Source organism: Pituophis catenifer, unplaced genomic scaffold (assembly GCF_029215685.1).
Source record: "Pituophis catenifer annectens isolate HBS135680 unplaced genomic scaffold, rPitCat1.0.hap2 SCAF_7, whole genome shotgun sequence".
Classification (NCBI taxonomy): domain Eukaryota; kingdom Metazoa; phylum Chordata; class Lepidosauria; order Squamata; family Colubridae; genus Pituophis; species Pituophis catenifer.
In genome coordinates, this window is record NW_027256887.1 from 23,111,596 (window position 1) to 23,133,160 (window position 21,565).

The 21,565-nt window shown below is 46.8% G+C and overlaps 1 protein-coding gene across 1 annotated transcript; it reads left to right on the forward strand.

The window, feature by feature from the left end:
* The first annotated feature begins 498 nt into the window (after window positions 1-498).
* Window positions 499-4,756, forward strand: FEZF1 (FEZ family zinc finger 1). Its single transcript, XM_070947522.1, has 4 exons — window positions 499-1,404; window positions 1,494-1,628; window positions 2,455-2,587; window positions 4,455-4,756. Exons 1-4 carry the CDS (start codon window positions 499-501, stop codon window positions 4,754-4,756), a joined length of 1,476 nt encoding a protein of 491 aa, XP_070803623.1.
* The last annotated feature ends 16,809 nt before the right edge of the window (window positions 4,757-21,565 follow it).

Sequence of the window (21,565 nt, forward strand, 5' to 3'; positions counted from 1 at the left end):
CTCCCGGTGCCTGTTGGACGCGAATTGAGCAATTATCTAGTTTACCTTCCCTTCTTGGAAGTTAGCGATTGGCGGGATCGTGGCTGCTGCTATTGACCCAACACTTGCCATCGAGCGGGGGCTTGGGGGGGGGAGGAACCGCGAGAGACGCTGCCAAGGAAGAGGAAGAGGAGGAGGGGAGTGCCAGCATCCCCCGCCAAGGAAGCACACCGGCGGCGGCGATGGGCCGGCGCGAGTCCGTCGGGACGGGCAGGCGGCGTTCGCCGGCTGTCGGGATGGAGACCTTGCCGGAGCTCTTGCTGGTCCCGCAGGCGATGAAGACGCGGAGGGCGCCGGTGGCGGCAGCGTCCTCGGAGGGCTTGAGGTCGGGTTCCCGAGTGGCGGTGGCGGCGGTGGCGGCAGCAGCGGCGGCGCGAGGCTCCCTGTCTGTCGAGCTGTGACCGGGCGCAGCGGGGCCAAAGCATCCCGAACCGCGCTGACCCAAGCCAGACGCCGGCCATGGAGAAGAGCCGGCAGCAGCAGCAGCAGCACCAGCTCCCCCCGACGGCGGCCAAGAGCCTGGCCGTGGCGCGGGGCAACATGCTGAACGCGCCCAAGCCCCTGGCCTTCTCCATCGAGCGCATCATGGCCAGGTCGGGCCCCGAACCCCAAGCCCTGCCGCTGCTGCCCCACTTCCTGCAAGGGGGAGGCGGGACCCCCAAAGCGGCTGCAGCCACGGCGGCGGAGCACCTGAAGCCGCAGCAGCAGCAGCAGCAGCAACCGGCGTTCAGCCTGGGGCCCTCCATCCCCTGCATGATCCCCTTCGTGCCGCTGGCTTACGAGCCCTTCGCCAAGGTGGGCTCCGAGCCCAGGAAGCCCCCCCTGGAGCCGCCTTCCTCCTCTTCCTCCGCCTCGTCCGCCCTGAGCTGCCCGCTCAGCCTCAAGCCCCAGGCCGCCGAGTCCTCGCTCAGCTTGCCGCAGCAGCCGCCCCACTACAAGCTGGTTCGGCCGCGGGTGATCAAGCACTCCTCCTTCCACGCCCTGGGCGCCCTGAGCTACTTCAGCCGGGCGGCGGAGCCGCAGCCGCAGCCGCCGGGCCTGAGCCTGCACCCGGTGGCCTCCTATTTCCTGGGCTCGTCGCTGCCGGCGCCTGCCTTGCAAGACTCGACGGCGCCCAAGTCCTACCTGGCCGAGCGCAACAAGCTCCAGGCGCTGCCGTCGGGGCCGGAGAAGCTCTCCCAGGCAGCCTTCAAGGACCTGGCACAGGCCCAGCTGCACAACGCCGCCGCCGCCGCCGCTGCCGCCGCCGCCGCGGCTCATCTCCTGGCTTCGGAGAAGCTGCCCTTCAAAGGGGTGCCGTCCGACTTCAGCCGCGGCTCGCCCAGCGCCAAGCCCAAAGTCTTCACCTGCGAGGTCTGCGGCAAGGCAAGTGACCCGGTGGGTGGCCCCCTCCTCCCCCCCCACCCCCGGTCCGGAGACCGCCCCGTCTAATCGCGCCTGGTTCTCTCTTGCAGGTCTTCAACGCGCACTACAACCTGACGCGCCACATGCCGGTGCACACGGGCGCCCGGCCCTTCATCTGCAAGGTCTGCGGCAAAGGCTTCCGCCAGGCCAGCACCCTCTGCCGCCACAAGATCATCCACACCCAGGTAGCGCTCCCGGGCCGGCTCCTGCCCCGAGCCTCTTTCTAGCCTCTTTGCCTCACGGCGGCCTCAGAGGGGTCCCGGTGAGCCCACGAGCCCAGGGCTCCCCTCCCCTGGCCAAGGCCCGGACCCTCCGGCTGTCAGCCAGGATTCGCCGCCCTTCCTTCCTGTCCTTTATTCCCCCTCGAGGCTCTGGAGGTTCCCCCACTTTGCTTTCTCTCTCGCCTCGCCTCAAACAGAAAGCGAAAGGGAGGCGAAGGGACGGGGTCTCTCGTGTCTTGCTTCGTTTCCCCTCGTTCTCACCCCTTTTGTCGGGAAAATGTCCCCAAACTCCCGGCCTCGTGTGAAATGAGGGCCTTGGTTTGCGCAACCGATTCGTTCTGGTGGCTTTTAGGAAACCTCCTCCGTCTTTCTCTTAATGTGTGTCGTGTGAACTTTTAACCCCCCGCTATGGTTCGTGTCCGGCTGGCAGATCGTGCGAATTGTGCTTCTAACAATCTGGTTTAAGTGTTGAGAGCGTTGTGTGAAGGAGACTCTACGGTTGGACAGCGCGTCCTTAAATCCATTTGAGTCTCATAACCTCTGGAGGGCTGGACTCGGCTCTCGGTCCCTCGAGAGATCCCCAGCACGCCCCGAGGCCGCAGATTTTCCCCTTGGGAGCCAGGCTCGTCTCCTCTCCTCCCCTTTCAGGAGGGTGGGGCCCCGTTCAATGAGCCTTTGGGATAGGAGACCACGGGCTGGATTCGAGCTCTTTCCGGCCGCGGGATGACCAGGCCCCCTTTGCTCTGATCTAAACGCGGATCTGCTTTTGATGTTGTTTTTCTCCCCACAGGAAAAGCCCCATAAGTGCAACCAGTGCGGGAAAGCGTTTAACCGGAGTTCCACGCTAAACACCCACACGCGGATCCACGCGGGCTACAAACCTTTCGTCTGCGAGTTCTGCGGAAAAGGCTTTCACCAAAAAGGTAAAAGCAGACCGCCGAGAATAGAGGGGGCCGAACAAGGACGGGCTCTGAGTGAGGCGCGGGGAGGGGGCTTCTGCCGGTTTGTTTCTGGTGGGAGGCCTGACTAGTAGCAGATTCTGCCCTCAAAACTACAATTCCCAGCCGCGGACCTGGAATACAGCGCGTCTGATTTTGGAGAAGAGTAATTGGGAAATAAATGGCACCGTGAAAATGTAAATGAAAAAAAAAAGTGTATATATGTATATATTTGAAAATATATGAAATTGTAAATGTAAAAAAATAGTTGTTGACGTTCGTTTCCCAGATGTGGGAAACCGTTACTATCCATTTCTGCACAAAACCGATGAGGTTTTTCTTTATATCTAAAATCTTTTAAGTTTTATTTATTTATTTATTTTTGATGTATTTAATCCGGCGGGTAGACAAGAAATTTGATTTTTAAATGTTAAGCATGATTGCCAGAGTAATTCCACGGGTAAAAGTCAATGAACAAAAGAACGGTTACTTGAAAGTAAGTTCCACGATTGAGCACAAACTTCAAAATTACCGGGCGTTTCGTACTGCAGTCTGAGAAATGTATTCTCATCCCTTTGTGAGAAAGCAAAAAATCGATTTTCCTATTCAGAAATGTCTAAAATTACAGTTTAAGGTTGCCTTTTTTTCAGTTACCGAAGAATAATTCAAAAGTGAATGGGATTTATTCCCCACAGAACAAAGTTAAATTTAGAGGCTGTGTCAATTGAGGAAATTACCTGTCCTGCTCTTTTTAACTCCTCCATTTCTTCTGAGAAAAATATCCGTTGCCGTTTTAACCGGAGCTGTAAAGAATTGTAGCTAATATCCTAAAACCAGATTTATCGGTTTGGGATTAAACCCTATTCTTTACAACGTCTATGTAAACATGTACGCTATTTTCCCTGGAAAGTTTCACAGTCCACTTTAGGAACTTGGTTCTGACAAAAACTAATTTATTTCTTTACTGCCAGATAAGACAAAATGTCTCTGTGCATCCTTGCACCCCTGATTTAACAGGGGATAAAATTGTTAAAATTTTGTTGGCTTGATTCCGCTGGTGTGGGTTGGTATTTCGAAAATGGGATGCTAAGGAAAACGAATTTCAACTGATCTACCTGGGGAATCTTGTGGATCTCACAAAAATCTATTTAGTGATTAGACCCAAGACACTGGGAGATTTCAGTTTGGGCTTTTGAGCTTGGGTTCCAGTTGATCATGGTGAAATTCTGTTCCATTGTGGCGAAATTTTCTGTTCAAATAGTCGCAGACAAACCACAGAAGCCCAACTTAAGTATTTGTTACCAGGGAAACCTGCATGCAGGGCATGAAGTGCAGCAGGTTGTGGGAATGTTGGTTGATAATGCGGGTCTGGACTTCGAAAGCTGGCTGAGCTGAGTTACAGAATTCCCGTTTTTTAAATTATTACTATTATTATTCTAGTTCATCTCAATCATCCAAATGTTTAGACCGGATTGGGCATTTTTATCCACCTCCTCCCAAGGGCGTAGCAGGGGAAGAATCGCAAGTCTGATAGTATTAAAGACCGTAGGCTGTTCCACGTAATGCTGGCTTTTGTAATTGACCGATGGTGATTTTGCATTCTTTCTTCTTCTTCTCCTTCTCCTTCTCCTCCTTCTCCTTCTCCTTCTCCTTCTTCTTCTTCTTCTCCTCCTTCTCCTTCTCTCCTTCTCCTTCTCCTTCTCTCCTTCTCCTCCTCCTCTTTCTCTTCCTCCTCCTCCTCCTGTTGTTGTTGTTGTTATTATTATTATTATTATTATTATTATTATTATTATTATTATTATTATTATTATTATTATTATTATTATTATTATTATTATTATTATTATTACAGGGAACTACAAGAACCATAAGCTGACCCACAGCGGTGAGAAGCAGTTCAAGTGCACCATTTGCAACAAGGCCTTCCACCAGGTCTACAACCTGACCTTCCACATGCACACCCACAACGACAAGAAGCCCTTCACCTGCCCCACCTGCGGGAAAGGCTTTTGCCGGAACTTTGACCTCAAGAAACACGTCCGCAAACTGCACGACAGCGGCGGGAGCGGAGGCGCCTCTCTGGGGCTCCCTCGCGGCGGCGGCAGCAGCAGCGAACCAGACCTTCCGCCGCCGCCGCTGCTTCACCGCCCGTGAAGCCCCCCTGGGCGCGCCCTTCCACCCCGGCTGCGCTAACCCTCCCCCCCCTCGCACTCGCTCCTGAGGAAGCCGCGCTGGTGCTGGCAGAAGCAGCGGGACTCCGTGAACTTTGGCTCCTTGGTTGTTGCCAGGGGGAGCAAAAAGACTGCAACCTTCCCCTCCCCACGATTTATTGGAGGGCGACGCTCCGGGCATGTATTTATTGAGCCTTGCCAGATCCAAGCCGCCGCCCACTTTGTAACCCGGAGGGATCTCTCTCTCTCTCGGTTGTTCCTGCATGTGTGTGTGTGCGTGTGTGTGTCCCCCGTGTGTTTGGAGCAGCAAGGCTGACTCTGCGGGTTGGCGGTGCTTGAGCTCACCCGATAAGGAGAGGGGGTGCTGGTGACAAAATGTAGAATGTCAGACTGCATGCCTTTCCTCGTGGTCTCCTTTCCCGTCTCCTTTCCTTTCTCAGAGAGATTTTGCAGCCGGTAGGAAGCAATTGGAGAGGCGCGCGCGCGCTTAGGAAGGAAGCACTTTCGATTTTAGTTTTCTTTTCAAGTATCAATTATTTCCAAGTGTTCGGAGCTGTCTAAGAAAGGAAAAGGTGGAGCGGTGGGATCTTCCGGATACCCGAAGTCCAGAGTCTCTTTTCAGCTGGCCAGGAACTGAGGAGGCTCCTGAGCTGGCCCTTGGGAGTTTGCTGTCCCCCAGAAGCCTTTCGCTGGAAGCAAATACTTCGGGCATCCTAACCCCCGGGGTTGGGAGGGGGGCGAGATTCGCAGTCACTAACGAAGGGGGTGAGCTCTCCTCCTCCCTAGAAAGAAGCCCCCGTTTGGTCCTTCCAAAAACCTGGTCCTGGATCCAGAAGGAGAGCAAAATCACTGCCAATTTGATAGAACCCGGAAAGAGAAATTTGTTCCCGGTTCTCTGAATTACCTGGATCGATCTCGTTCTGTCAATCGGTTTATCCCGATACCCGAATGCGGATCTCGCTGGACTCCCTTGAAAAAACGGACTCTTTTAAAGGGTGCGGTGAACTCCTGAAGGAGCCCTTTTCCCGAAACGTTGCGCCTCTAGATAAAAGGGGTTCATTAGAAAAGGGGCTACCGGGCCCCTCCTGATTTTGATGCCCCCATGGGCCAAGAAGATGCTTCTTTTCCGACGAAGCTGAACCATAGGGGCGCCCACCTACCCCACCTTGCCGGCCCGATCTCCTTGGCCGCTCCTTTTATTAGCTTGAGGATCCCGGCAGATTCCCCGCGCATCAGAAAGGGCTGACCTAAAAGGCCAATCCAAAAGGAAAAAGGGAGAAATCGCGATAGGCTTCTAGTCTGGGGGGCCCCGTCCCTTTCTGATGCATCCCTTTCCCACCGAGGACAGTCCCGAAGTTTTTCTCTGGACCGCATGTGTGAATGGAGGCGTGCGCGGGTTTGTGTGTCTTTACCTACTTTTGTCACTAAAGACCGTGAAAGTACAGGGGTCTCCAATCGTGGCAACTTTAAGCCTGGCGGACTTCAACTCCGCCAGGCTTAAAGTTGCCAACATTGGAGACTCCTGCTCCAGTGCACCCTCGAGGGGGGGGAATCCCCCCCACATCTCCTTCTTGGGGGCCACCAACGTCCCCCCTTGGATCTGACAATCCCCGTTTTAGGCGTCCTCCAGACTCCTTTTGCTGTATATAGAGATTTTTATCACCCGCTGTGTTGGTTGACTTTGCCTGCTGGTCGCTTCTGTTTGTCCCTCGGGGTTCTCGATTTCTCCATTGTTGGGGTCGCTTCTCCCTTTTTTCTCCCCTTGTTCCCACGGCCCACCTTTCATCTCCTTCATTCCCCTCGTGGAGGTTTGTACGGATCTGAAATTTCCAGTTGTATTTTTTTAAATTATTATAATTATCATTATTGCACGTGCAAAAAAAAAAAAAAAAAACCACGCCAGGGACTGGGGGTTGGATTTGGTGGCAAATAAAAAGAAGTGGTTCGCCTCTTGAAAACGGAAAAAAAAAAACGGTGGCTGTTTCTCCCGCCTGGCAAGGAGGAGGAGCCGAGCGAAGGGATTCCTCGGGGGGTCGCCCGCCCGCCAACCTCGGAGGGTGAGCCAAGCAGCAAAGGTGCCAACGCGGGTCCTTGAGAAGCCTAGCCGGGCGCGGGTGTTGTCTAACTACGAAACGCTGCTGTCCGCTTGCCAAAACACGGATTCTAACTGCTAAAAGAGTTTAATTAAGACTCGAGGGTAATTAGTTCGGATTGATCAAAGCTCCGGGCCTTGAGAGACGGCACTCTGTAAGATCACCACCCCCAACACTCTCTCTCTCTCTCTCTCTCTCTCTCTCTCTTCTTGGCAAAAGGAGGAGAAAGAGCTGAAAAGGGAGCTTTGTCCTTACACCGTTCTCTCGCAGCAGCCGACCAATCAGGGGAGGGGGGGAAATCTGCCCTTCTGTGATCCGGAGTGAAAGTGTTGCGGGGAGGGGATTCAAGCATAGGCATCTCCCTCTCCACCGGAGTTGAGAACATCTTTACTCCAGGCAGAGGCCAGATTGGGGATCTGAAGCCTTTCTCTGCCCTTTCCAAGCTGCAACCAACTCTTGTTTAGGGCAGGGGTCTCCAACCTTGGCAACTTTAAGCCTGGAGGACTTCAACTCCCAGAGTTTTATTTTTATTTTTATTTTTATTTTTATTTATTTTTTAATTTGATTTATATGCCGCCCTTCTCCGGAGACTCAGGGCGGCTTACAATGCGTTAAGCAATAGCCTTCATCCTTTTGTATATTTATACAAAGTCAGCTTATTGCCCCCACAACTGGGTCCTCAATTTACCTCCCTTAGAAAGGATGGAAGGCTGAGTCAACCTTGAGCCTGGCGAGATTCGAACTTACAGTAATTGCAGGCAGCTGTGTTAATCACAATGCTATCAGTCTGCTGAGCCACCAGGCCCCAGTTGAAGTCCTCCAGGCTTAAAGTTGCCAAGGTTGGAGACCCCTGGTTTAGGGGCTCCCTCTGCCGTCCCTCTCCCCTCTCCCCTCGCCTACTCCGCCCCCGGGTCTTTGGCGGCTGACTCGCCCGAGGAAGAGCGGGCGGACTTGAGAGCTGGCACGGCGCTACTTGGTGACCATGGCTGGCCCAATAAAAGGACTTTTCCTAGTTCCGAGCTGCGCCTTTCCCCCCCCCCCCCAAGAGCCAACTTCCCACACTCACCCCCACCTCTCTGACTGACCGTTTATTTCGGCTCCGAGCGATCAGGGCGACCCAGAGGGAGGGGGGGGCAGAAAGTGTGTGTGGGGGGAGAGAAATGTAAAAGTTAAGACCAGCGAGTTAGGACCCGATTCCCCCCCCCCTCTCCATTTGCCCAAGAGAATGAGACCAATTCGCTTTCTTGGACCATGAAAAAAAAAGGCCCGAGTAACTAAAACTGGACCAGATCGAGGGACAAGACGCCAAGAAGGCTGTGGATTAAGTCGAGGGTGCGCCATCCTCGGGCGCATCTTTTTCTCTACAGACTCGTGCTGTACGAGCGGGGTTTCTGAAAGAGCTTCTGCCTCATTGTGCCCTGAGAAATACCCCCCCCCCGCCCAAATAGTGCTTTTAAAAGAGGCGAAAAAGATCCAGAACCAGACTGGCAGGTAATCAGCAGCTCCCACTAAGGTGGCGTCCTCAGTGGCTAAGACACTGAACTTGGCGATCAGAAAGTTCGGCAGTTCCACGGTTCGAATCCCTAGTACAGGTCTCCTGCGTGAGGGGGGGGTTGGACTAGATGACCACCAAGGTCCCTCCCAACTCTGTTACTGAGTGCTGGACTGCACCTCCCCTCATCCAAGCTCCCCGGCATGGCCGTTTGAGGAAGTCTGAGAAAACCGCCCTGGAATGACCGTGGAAGGAGCTCAAAGAGAGACCGAAACTCAGCTCCGAAGCCCGCAGAAGGCGCGGGAGACGAGCCTGGTGCTGACAGCGGCCGGGAAGGCGCGGAGCCCGAAGAAGGTGAGAGGGGGCAAAGGAGCCAAAGGCCGCCCCTCCCTCCCTCCCTCTCACGGGCCTCTTTGCAGCTCCGCTTGCCCCCTCCCACCAAAGGGACGCCATCGTCATCCGTAGTCCCCCCTCCCAGCCCAGGCGAAGCCACGTGCTGCTTGGCGGGGATGGGGCGGGATGTCAACGGCTGCCCCCTCGAAGGATGCCTGCCCCTCGCAAAGAGTGGGCAGGTCCAGCCAAAAAAGGGGGCGGGAGGCCGAGACTCGCTCATTCGCTGGGATGAGAAGCTTAAAAACTACCCACTTTCTGCTTGTGGGGGGGGGGGGCGGGGAAAACCATCCAAGGTGACCCGGGTCGTGATTTTAATTACACCGACCCCGACTGGGCTTGCCCGGACCGACTCCCTCCGTTCCAGTGGCTCCGCCTGAGTGCTGGGACATTTGTCTCCGGCTTCATCCGGTCCAGTGGGCTTTTCAGCACCAAGCTCTTTGGCTTGGGGTTGATTTTCCGCCACCGAATCTCATAGGCGGCGTCCAAAAATGCCAGTTCAGGGGAGCGGCGTCAAGATTTCCTTAACCGAAAGAAAGCGGGGGGGGGGGGGGAAAGCGATTTGGGGGCCTTTGCTTGGAAGTGCCCATGAACGGCTGCCACGTAGAAATCCCACGGGATTGTAGAAGCCCCCGCACTGGGGAGGGGGAGGGAGGCTGAGGTTGTTAGCAAGGAAACATAGTTAGATCAAAGTCTCCCCCCTTGTTCCCCACTTCTGTTTCGGGCCGTTGGTGCTCTGGCTAAAGATAATGGGAGATTAACCCCAGTGATCCGGAGGACACCAAATTAGGCAGACCACTTTAAATGCTCCCGAGGAGCACTCATCGCTGTTTTATATTTTGTCTGATTTAGTTTTGAACACCCAGGCAAAGTAGAAACGAAATCAAAATAATTCTGACATTTTTACAGATGTAGGAATCTCTTCCTTCTTTTCTGGCTATAAACCGAGAACGAAGAAGGTGTTTTAAAATATGATTTTATTGAAACTTTTATTTTAAAAAAGAAGATAATAACTAATACAAACTTAGTATAGAGTAAGGAAGAAAAAGAAAAGGGGAAAAATCGAAGAGAAAGCAAAAAGTGCAAAAAACAAAAGTTTTTTTTGAAAGAAAAAAAAAGTTTAAAAAAAAACAGAGAAAAGAAAGAAAAGAGAAACAGAGAAACGGCTTCCGATTTTCTTTTTTAAGAAAACAGACTATATAACTTTATTTGTTTATTTTGATTAGGCTAAGAGAAATTTGTACACTGAAATTTCAAAAAGATCTCAGGCATCCACATGAAGCTTGTCAGAGGTTGTTTCGATATTCTAATATCGGCTTCCGATATTCTTCACAGCAGTTCTAAGCGCAGGAGGGGGAAAAAAGAGTTTTAAGCGTTGTTAGGGCTCTTAAAGACGTGCTGTCTCTTGTGCGCCACGTGCTGCAATTCTTCCAGAACAAGAAAAGCCTCTGGCAACCTTCCCAATCTTTTGCCCTCCGGAAGTGTTGGTTATTGCGAGCCCTCTAGCCGGGGAAAATGAACAATGTAGTCCGACGTAACTGGAAAGCCCGTGTGTAAATGTGTTTGCGTGTGACTCTTCTCCTTAAATCCCCAAAAGACTTGAATCAGGTCTCCAAAGAAAGCGGATCTGACTCCGCGGCCCAGTGAACCCCGTTGAAGTGGCGGGATTGCAGTTCTAGAGACGGGAGGACTCGATGACCTCTGGGTGCCTCCCATCTGCCGGAACGCCTGTCCCGTCTGCTTCGGCTCTTTCCGAGCCCTAAAAAAAGCTGTTTTCTTTCAAGAAGGGCTTGGAAGCTAAAGCAGCGATTTCCTTTCTCCCGACGAAACGAGCCGGGCAGGTAGAAGGCAACGAATTTTGGACCTCCCGTTCTCAAATTCTTTTGAAAACAGAAATTTTACCCAATCTTGGAGACCGGCGGGTCCCCTTGCAGATTTCACCGCCTCGGTAGGCGCCAGGCCGTTGGAACAGCGTGAGACTGTGGCCTTAACCCGCCAGCAAGCGTGTAACGATCGGATCAATCGCGGGTTTAGAGGGCTGCATTCGCATGAGACCCACGGCCACGGCGAGCACGTAGGGTTACCAGACTCCTAATATTGGCAGGACAGATCGAACCAGAGCGTATTACCTCCGCTTACTCCTCCCTGAAAATTTCCCCTTCCCTCTCCCCGCCCCAGTTGGAGAAATAAGGAGTGGGAGGCGACCCTTGCTTTCGCTTTCCTCCTTTTTTTTCTGCTCCAACTGCTCCATCAATTCAGGAGATTAGATGAAGGAGCCAAAAGGTTCTGGGGACGCAAAGGCCGAAGCAAAAGGCCCCGCGGGGGTGGGAATGGGGAGCGAGTTCCAATCCTGAACTACTCACTTAGTGAAGGCTTCGCGCCCGCGTCCCAAGCAACTCGGAACCTGTGTTAAAAATAATAATGAAAAGGTGGAGACCAACTGATCTGGCTGGCAGGAATTCCCCTTGAAGGGGTCCTTGGTGCTCTCTGAACTTGGATGTTGTCTTGCAGAGGTTTCATTCCCCAAACTAGGTAACAATATCAGTCCACTCAGGACCTTAACGAGTTATTGGAATTCCCCCTGTTAAGCAGGGCTGTGGTCCCATGAAGTGCAAGCAAGGCTGCTTCTGAAGACCAAAGCATGACCCCCTCTTCGTAGGTCCCATTCCTAAGAGACAGAAATAGGAATCCCAAAACTGGCCGGTAGAATGGAGGAGGGGGGGGGGAAATCACGTTTGGATTAAGGAGATTTGCCCCAGAGGATGGCAAAAGCAAGACTAAAGATGCCAGTCAGTAAGATTTGTCCCCATATTGAGGATCGTGGCTCTTATTTGTATACAAGATTTGGATTTGCCTGTGCAACAGTCTCCCACATCTCCGTTTTTTGGTCTCAGAACAGTAGCTGAGGCAGGATAAGGCTTTCTGTTTTTACTAGTTGTGCATTAGAAGGGATTTCAGCAAATACAGGGGACAGGAGGCTAAAATGAAGAGCCTGGATAGCTCTGTAGACAAAGACACTGTAATTTAACACCAGCTGTCTGCAATTAAAGTAAGTTCGAATCTCACCAGGCTCAAGGTCGACTCAGCCTTCCATCCTTTCTAAGGTAGATAAATTGAGGACCCAGTTTGTGGGGGCAATAAGCTGACTTTGTATAAAATATACAAAAGTATGAAGGCTATTGCTTAACGCACTGTAAGCCGCCCTGAGTCTCTGGAGAAGGGCGGCATATAAATCAAATTAAAATAATAATAATAATGAATGGTTGAGTGGTTGCAGAAACTGGACATGGCTAGTCTAGTGAAGAGAAGGACCAGGGCAGACATGATAGCAGTCTTCCAATATTTGAGGGGCTGCCACAGAGAGGAAGAGGTCAAGCTATTTTCCCAGGCACCTGAAGGCCAGACAAGGAATAATAAATGGAAACTGAACAAGGGGAGATTCAACCTGGAAATAAAGAGAAATTTTCTGACAGTGAGGACAATCAACCAATGGAACAGCTTTTCCTTCAGAAGTTGTGGGAGCTTCATCACTGGAAGTTTTCAAGAAGAGACTGGACTGCCACCAGTCTCATTTGCTGCATCTCATTTGCTGACATCATATTTGCCATATTTTTCATGCTCCAAAGCTTTGCCCGCGTGCAGGCAAGCCAGGTGGAAGAAATCTGATTATTTCTATTCTAGATTCACCTTCCTGCTTTAGTGGGGTGGTGAAGCTCAGTAAATAAACTTTGGCAATTCTGCTGTGACTGTTTTCATCTGTCACCCAAGCAAATTACATACATATTTGTTTGTGCTTCTAGGATGAAAAGAGACAGAGAAAAAATATCTTATTCCACACCATGCATAAAGCTTCCACATTTTCAACTGTTTCAGAGATAATGGGACCCCCATCGACAGTCAACCAGGATTCACTCAGTATTCTGTGAGAGTTCATGTATTGTTGAATGCATGTAGATAGTGCGGCATTACATACTGAAATTCAAACGATCAAGAGCTGATGGCTTCAGAAACTGACCAAGCTAAGCAGAAGGTGGCTGGTTACAAACAAAGCTCATTCTTATTTTGATTTGTTGGCTTATCCTACAGAGGTTTTATTGTACAGCTCTGATATGTATTGATTCGTTTTGCAAACGCCCAGAGTCCCATTGAAACCCATCAGTCAATCAGTCAATCAATCAATCAATCCATTGCTGCCTACCCTTATTCTTCTCCATTACAGTTATTTGCAACCTGGCACAGACTGGTATGCTTTAGTTCCACAGGCGTAGCTTTTCCTGGCATCAAATGGTGCTGAGCAAGGAGGAACAGAACCTAAAAGAATACCTTGCTTGGTTCCAGGGATTCTTTTTTCCCCCATCTGAGGGTACCATTGCACATCTGCTGAAATTCTGGGTTGTGGTTTTCACTCCCTGAGGAGTTTGTCTCCCTCTGCAGGGGCAGCCTTTGTGGACAATCTTCTGGGGCTGCTGTCTCTGGGTTCTCTGGACTTCAGCAGGGCCTCTAGCCTCAGATTCTGAGCTGGGGAAACAAACCACCAATTCTCCATAGTTTCCAAGTGATCATTTTTTTTTTTAATTTGATTTATATGCCGCCCTTCTCCGAAGACTCAGGGCGGCTTACAATGTGCTCAGCAATAGCCTTCATCCTTTTGTATATTTATACAAAGTCAGCTTATTGCCCCCACAAACTGGGTCCTCATTTCACCTACCTTAGAAAGGATGGAAGGCTGAGTCAACCTTGAGCCTTGGCGAGATTCGAACCCTGCAGTAATTGCAGGCAGCTGGTCTTAAGCAGCTTAATAACAGGGTGCCTCAAACCCTTGTACTACCAAGGCTCTTTGAAAGATTCCCGTCTGTTTATCATTGGGAAAAATGGTTTCTCGATAACAGCGCCTACAACTGGATTTGGTTTGTTTATATTTTCTTTGAGGAAGAAAAAAAAAGGCTTTATTTTTTTAAAGCAAAGAGCCTTCCACTTACACACGGGGATGGGTGATGGGAAGAAACAGAAATTCTTCCTTCAGTGGGATTTGTGATTTTCATCACACTAAAGCAGGCATGGGTTTGCTTGGTAAGGCAAATTGACTGTCTCCCTCCCAGCCCTGTGCAATTCTAGTCAAAAATTCACTTATCAGGGCTATGCTCCGCATGCACTCCCCACCTAATGCTGCAAAATCTGAAAAAAATCCACAGAATGATGGAACCATCCTTCCTCCTCCTCCTCCTCCTCCTCCTCCTCCTCTTCTTCTTCTTCTTCTTTGTCTTCTTCTTCTTCCTCCTCCTCCTTCTTCCTCCTCCTCCTCCTCTTCTTCTTCTCCTCCTTCTCCTCCCCTCCCTCCTTCCTCTTCCCTTTTTCCTGTTTCTCCTATTGAATTAGGTGGCCCTTCGTTTCTGAGCTGAAGAAGGAAAGTGGCCCTCATACATGCTGATAGCTATACATTCATTTTCTGAAAAGAGTGCAATTATTATAAGTAACACCTATTATACAGGACAGATCCAATATTGTTCTCACCTGCAGGGAGACTTATTAGAGAAAACAAACTGGGCTCAATCCTGCTTGAAATTTCTGCCCTTAAATCCGGGAATTATCCTTATTGAGTTCCACAGTCCATGGAAAATGTAGCTGGATACGATACAAAACCTCTTCCCTTTGTCTCTCCCCTTCACTGTACTTCACTGTTTAAATTCTGTGTGCACAAATTAATTTTGGGAATCAGAACCATCACCAAAGAAGTGTCAGAGTGAAGACACTAAAGAAGTGTGAGAGTGTTTTCCTTCTAGCTTGGAAAACATTACTTTTTATTTTCTCTTGTCCACTGATAATTTTCACGCTAATAAATATTGGTGCTGGATTAGACTCTCTTCTCAGTAACTACCTAGAGGTGCATTCCTTTTATGGATCAAAGAAGAGAAGCACAGTGAATATTAGATTACCCGAAAAGGAAGAGTCAGTGCAAAAACCTAGATTGATTTTATTTCAATTTCAATTCATTAAAACAAATATAATGAAAAGGACTGTTTTCTGTGTTTTTAATTACACTGTAGCTTACTACTGTTGCATTACTTCCAATTCACCCTGATCAATCTAAGATTAAGCAAACCACATTTTATTGTGATGTCTAAGGAAAATAAATGTCCCGCAAAACAGTCACCTCACCTGACTAGACTTCTTCTATGATTCTTGTTCTGTATTAAAGAGATTCATGGTTATGCAGAAGTGTAAAAATTGAAGAAATGTTTGGCCAGTATAGCTTTATATTTTATTTTATTTTTTTGCTTTTCTGGGAGTTCATTCCTATATATGTGGTTCTGCAAAGTTGGCAGTTCCAGGTTGCAGCAGTTTATGAATGAAAACCATTTTTAAATTGTGTTAGCAGTCTTCACATTATACAGTGACCCTGAAAAAATTGTTCTAAATGTTAAATTTGCAGCTCTCCTGATTACTCATATAGTAGTGAGAAAATACAGAGATCTGTTCAATAATTAAATGGGAGAATTCTGTTTTTCTACATTTTTACCCAATGCTTGCCTGTCACTTTTCAGAATGTAAGTGAACAATAATGACAATGCCGAGGACCAGCCTTATTATAACAAATACAAGTTTCTGGCCTTCAATAAAAAAGGATTATTTGGAAAAAGTGCTACCAGATTTCTCTTAAATTTTCCAGAGAAATGTTTACGATAAAGAGTCAGAATTGGACTTGACACGGCACAATTTCCTAGAGGTTACTTTGAAGAATCCTTATACTTAGGATTCAGGGTTTCTTCTAAATATACTTATAGTTTTTTAATTCTATGTTTTGTTTCATCTGAAAGCCAACTGACTACTTATTCCATTTTTCTTTACTTCAGATTATAAGTGTACTCAACTGAAAATTGGACTTCATTGAGCGTGGGTCTGGTTTTACAGCTGAGCTGCTTACTCTTTTAAAAAGATTTAATGAATCTCTTACCTATAGCATTATATAGGGAAAATGTTAAAATATTAAAGGGATATAAGATTCTACTATACATGGACTATTTCTAATCTGATTAAATTAATATCTTGCCTCCTTATTCTATAAAGGTAAAGGTTCTCCTCGCACATATGTGCTAGTCCTGACTCTAGGAGGCGGTGCTCATCTCCTTTCAAAGCCGAAGAGCCAGCGCTGTCCGAAGACATCTCCATGGTCATGTGGCCGGCATGACTAAATGCCAAAGGGGCATGGAACGCTGTTACCTTCCCACCAAAGTATTTTTCTATTTGCATTTTTTACGTGCTTTCGAACTGCTAGGTTGGCAGAAGCTGGGATAAGTAACGGGAGCTTACTGCATTACCGCTAACCGCTGAACTACTGACTTTTCGATTGACAAGCTCAGTGTCTTAGCCACTGGGCCACTGCTTCCCAATATCCTTATTCTATAGATTGGAATAAAACAGATCCCACTGAATTACTGCAATAATACTGACTGCCTTGGTGGCACAGCAGACTAAAGTGCTGTTAAAGTAGCACCAGCTGCCTGCAATTACTGCAGGTTTGAATCTCACCAGGCTCAAGGTTGACTCAGCCTTCCATCCTTTTGAGGTAGGTAAAATGAGGACCCGGATTGTGGGGGCAATAAGATGACTTTGTATAAAAAAGAACACCGCTGGGGTGGGGGGCGAAAGCCCTACTAAGCAGGTATATACAAAAGTATGAATGCTATTGCTTAACGCATTGTAAGCCGCCCTGAGTCTCCAGAGAAGGGCGGCATATAAATCGAACCAATAAATAAATAAATAAATATAAATATCAAAGTGTTAAGAAAGAAACTTGGGTATCTTTCTCATTTGCTAAATTTACACTAATCCCTACTTTGATTGCAGTAAAAAAAAAAATCTGGGTTGCAGAAAAAAAAAAATCTAGATCATTTACAATTCCTTTGAATTTGGGGGTTTAAAAAATTTGATTAAGATTAATTTATCTCTGAATCTGAATTACATTTTAAAAAATCATCCTATTTTTTTATTCCACCACATTACTTAAGCACATTTATAAGATACTGAATACTTTTTTGTTGGAAAATTTGAAATTAATTTTCCACATTTTTAGCTTAGCATTATTTTAGCATTAGACAGGGAATGAAGTAAGAATCAGAATTAATTTCCTCTTTGGCTCAAGTATTTCATTCAGATCCCTGCAAAAACTGGGAACTTTGCCTGTAGGACTTAATGCTGCAAGATATATTTGGAAAATATTGGTGTCAACATGGAAGCTGGCCTGACTGAAGCCATTTTGAGACTTCAGCGCTGATACACCAGAGAAAAGGGATAGGGAGGACGGAATAGAGATAGTTGGGGTGTTGTAGCCAAAACAAAATACTTTCTCGTGGGAACCAAGGACATTTGGCCAGGTGCTCAGAAGGCGGGGACTGGAGTCACCTAGCAATTGGACAGTATCCTGATTGAACCATGTGACTGATTGTTTTGATAAAGTTACAAACTTACACTTTTAATTAGGTGAAAACTGCGAAAATACTCAGAGTCAGTTTTCACTAGCCTGTGCCAATATGACATATCTAATAAACCTAATATTTGAGGAAATTGACTGCCTCAGAGTTTTGTTTGCTATAGGTATGTTAGTTGGAACCCTGACAATTAGCTTACAGATGCCATGTTGGTATTTTATATATGGTATTTTTGTGCACATTGAACATTTCAGAGAATACTTAATAAAGATGAGTTGTAATCATGTTACTGTTGGAGTTGCAGTTTAGATGATAGAACATTAACTTCTATAGTTTGTTTTATTATATCCACATTTGGGGCTCAAATCAAGGTATAATAACTTTTTTTCCCATTGGGAATTAAGGATGAACATGTCTTTCTTGACTATCTGAATTTATCAAAAGATGAAGAATTGTAGGGTTGGTCAAGATAATTGTTATGTAGCACTGGAACAAATAATCTACACCTGATCTGTAATAATGGATTGAATTGCAGTATTTAATAAAATTTGAATTAGATTATTTATTCTCTCATCTTCTCCTCTTCTTCTAGATTTGGAACAATAAGTTTAAAATTTTAAGACTTTCCTTTATTATTATTACTGCTATATATTTTCTTCTAAAGAATGCTCAGCAAATGTTGGTGATTTAGGAGCTTTAGTCAAATTCTATAGTTATGGCTCCTAATGCTCCAGTAACTATGAAAAAACATTTGCCGGTTTATTCCAGGATGTAAATTGTCTGAATAAAGCCACCTTTTGCAATTGACTAATGGTGAATTTGTCAATGTCAATGGCATTCAAGTAGTGCTTCAGTTGTTTTGGGATTGCACCCAAAGCACCTGTTGGTTACTCCTTTGCTTTCTTTTGCCGGAATCATTCTATTTCTAGCTGCAGGTCTTGTATTTTGTTATCTTCTCCCGTTCTTTCTCTTCTATTATGTTGTCTCTGGATACTGCCATCTCCAGTATATTATTATTATTATTATTGGTTAATCTTTAGTGAGATTCACAGCCTTTGAGGCTGGTTAATAGCTCAGCAGCTTGAGTCCTAACTAAGGACCTAGGAACTGTCAAGGTATCATCAGAGGATGTAAGCTGTTCCGAGTAAGGTGGTTTTTTGTAGAGTCAAAATGTTCAATTCCGGCAAATTTAGAATTTCTAAATAGCAGGGTAGCCCTTTGGGTATTGCTCCAAGGGCTCCAATTATAATCAGGACAACACACAATTTCTTTTTCCACAGTCGCTCAACTTCAATTTGCAAGTCCCGGTACTTTGTGATTTTTTCTTGCTGCTTATCTTCAATCCGTGCATCACCAGATATTGCAATGTCAATGAACCATACTTTTTTCTTTTCAACTATTGTTATGTCAGGTGTTTTGTGGACCAAGTGCCTGTCAGTCTGAATCCTAAAGTCCCACAAGATCTTGAGTTTCTCATTCTCTAAAACTTTCTCAACCTGATGTTCCCAGTGGTTTTTGCTGAATCCAAACTTCTGGCACAATTTCCAGTGAATGATCTTAGCAACACGGTCATGGCATATTATTGTTGTTGTTGTTGTTGTTGTTGTTGTTGTTGTTGTCATCATTATGATTACTGATGTTATGCTGTCTCATTAACATTGTGAGTTTGTATTCCTGCATTAGTTTAATAAACCAAGAGGATTGTTTGAGATGGGACAATGATATGTCAAGGGTCCTGGATAGATTGCTGTGTTGAGACTTATTGGTTACGAATGGTTCCTTCTGCAGAAGCAGGGCAGGGATTTGCTTTAAAATGATTCATCTTATGGGAGCTGTTTTGGTTAACTGGACCCACCTTCTCTTAATTGGATCAGAGAGGCATCCACTTCATTGAAACTCTCTATTAGTACTCCCTATCCTCATTTTTTTTATAAATGTTATAAGAAAAGGGGTAAGTGAAGACCACAGAGAAAGGGCTCTGGAAAAAACCCTTGTGGGATTATGAGATGAATAAGCTAAAATATTTTCATCTAGATATTGTTTTCCAAACACTTTCTGTCTTTTCCATTGTGCAAATATATATTGCTTTGATGGGGCAGTGTTTGATTTCGTGGATGTCCTATTTAAAAAAGAAGCAATGTTTATGGAAATATTGCAAAAGCTGTTGAAGACTACCATTCATCTGTAATTGTAATGTGATTTAGATATTGCTTTCTTAGTTCTCTCAGACCATGAAGGCAGGTAGTTATAAAGACTATCCAAAGCAGTAGGACAAACAATACAAGTGTTTTAAGAGTAGAACTATATTCTCAGTCTTTGGCAGAGTTGGGGGAGCCTGTGGAACATCTGATGAATGGGAGATCTGTAGGAAATTATTTTTTATCCCAAAAGTATAACAGAGCCATAACAATGAAGGTTATTATGACCAAATGTGCCAGGATGGAAACCTACAGTTCCTTGAATGTTAATTTATTGAATATTCCAAACTTGATCTCCGTGGCTAATGTGAATTTCAAAATGAGAATCTTTTATCATAAACTTTCTGGAACAAAGAACTCTTTCTCCCTTGTAAATTGTTCTTCTGGCAAAGCTATTGTTTGCCTTGCAACAAATATGTAAGGAAGGTTAGATTGAGAGTTGTATGATGTTTGCCCCAAGGATGTTAATGAACAATAAAGGAGGTTGAATGTAGCATGCTAATCTTTTCACTATGTTCGTTTCCCGTCATACATTAGCCATACAAAGAAATGAAGAGATGACCCACAAGGGCGACAAGAAGGAAACAGTGGTTTTTTGAAATGTGGCTCCTAGTAAATATGTGTTTAGGTGTCCTAGATCAGGGAAAGCTAATCTGTCAACTCTGATCTTTGCTCATACCCTTGACTGTTGTGAGCAGGAATCCTGGTAGTTTAGTTGTTACAATGCAGTATTGCAGGCTGACTCTGCCCACAGCCTGGAATTTGATCCTGACATGGCTCAAGGTTGACTCTGAAGGTTTACTGATCCATCTGTGGTCAGTAAAATGAAGATCCAGATTGCTGGGTCTTACAATGCTGACCTTGTAAACTGCCTAGAGTTTGTAAAGCATTATGGGGTGTCATATAAGTCTAAATGCTACTGCTATTCTTATTGTGGGGGTCCTTCTTGGAACATCGCCCATAACAATTTTATAACAACAGCCCTGCTACATCAGGCCAGTGGTTTATATAGGCCAGCTTTCAATGTCTCATGATGGCCATTCAGATACATAGACAAGAGTGACTGTCCTCTTCCACTGTTTCTCCCAAGTAGCTGATATTTAAGGAATGCTCTTCCAGCACTAAGCTTTAATAGGTGATATTAAATTCTAACAATGGGAGAAAGGGAGAAAAGATCTCTTTCCATTTATTCCAAAATGTATCTGACCTGATCCATCTCTATCATGTCTGCTCTTACATGCTGTAGGAAGTTAGTACCCACCCCTTTCCTGGAAGAATGAAATATTTTAGGAAATATTAAAAAGGCAGAATATTATGTTTCCCTGGTTGAGAAATGGAGAAACATGTTTTAAAGACAAAGCAACTCCTACCTTCCTGCCTCCCCCCCCCCCCCGCTTTGTTAATGGGCCAGAGGCAGAAACTCAATCTTTGACAATAGGACCCATCTGCAACACAATAGCAACAGAAACTAACACAATGGGACCCATCTAGGACAGAAACTCACCACATGGCACCTGGGAAGATTACATTAGCTAGCAAGGCTAGCTAAGACCCCACCCCCTGGGAGTCTGACAACCAATCAGGATACTCTTTCGAGGCCCCAGGAAGTTCAAAGCCAGAGAACGCATAAAACCCGGGGACTCACTGTATCTTGTCCCTTTTCTGTTCAGGAACTCAAGCCATGTGATCCTGTCCACCATTAAACCATCTTTCCAAGCAATCTCCATGTTTCTTTTTCCCCACTTGGAGCTGAACCCAGAAGGATATTTCTTCCTACAATTTGGCACCCCCACAGATGGGACTCCAAGCTAACCTAACCAATGGACCTAGCCCAGGTAAGCCTCCCTTGCTAGCAGTAGACCCATTGAGTAAGTTTTCCTGGACCTTGGCCATTTGGAACTAGGTTTTAAAGGGGTTTTGAGTGTTGAGCTCAAAGGCTGCTTGGAAAGAAGGTGAGTACCTCTAGCTCCACCGAGCCATGACCGGTAGGATAGAGAAAGCAAGGGGGGGTGTCGCCGAATGTGGGACTTTGTGTTTAAAGGGAATGGAAGCCAAGCGAATGTCAAGTGAAAGTGAAATGGGTAATAAAAGGAAAAAGGGAATCCTGGTGTGTCTAAAAGTATGAAAGCCCAGATGCGGAGATAGTGTGAGGAGGTGCCAGTACTCACTGCTGGGGGCAGCAAGTCCTCCCGG

What these genes read in the sequence shown, in the direction of transcription:
- FEZF1 (XM_070947522.1), top strand. Translation starts at nt 499, where the DNA reads ATGGAGAAGAGCCGGCAGCAGCAGCAGCAGCACCAGCTCCCCCCGACG. An exon ending in CCTGCGAGGTCTGCGGCAAG is followed by an intron (nt 1,405 to 1,493) that starts GCAAGTGACCCG and finishes TCTCTCTTGCAG; the next exon opens with GTCTTCAACGCGCACTACAA. An exon ending in ACAAGATCATCCACACCCAG is followed by an intron (nt 1,629 to 2,454) that starts GTAGCGCTCCCG and finishes TTCTCCCCACAG; the next exon opens with GAAAAGCCCCATAAGTGCAA.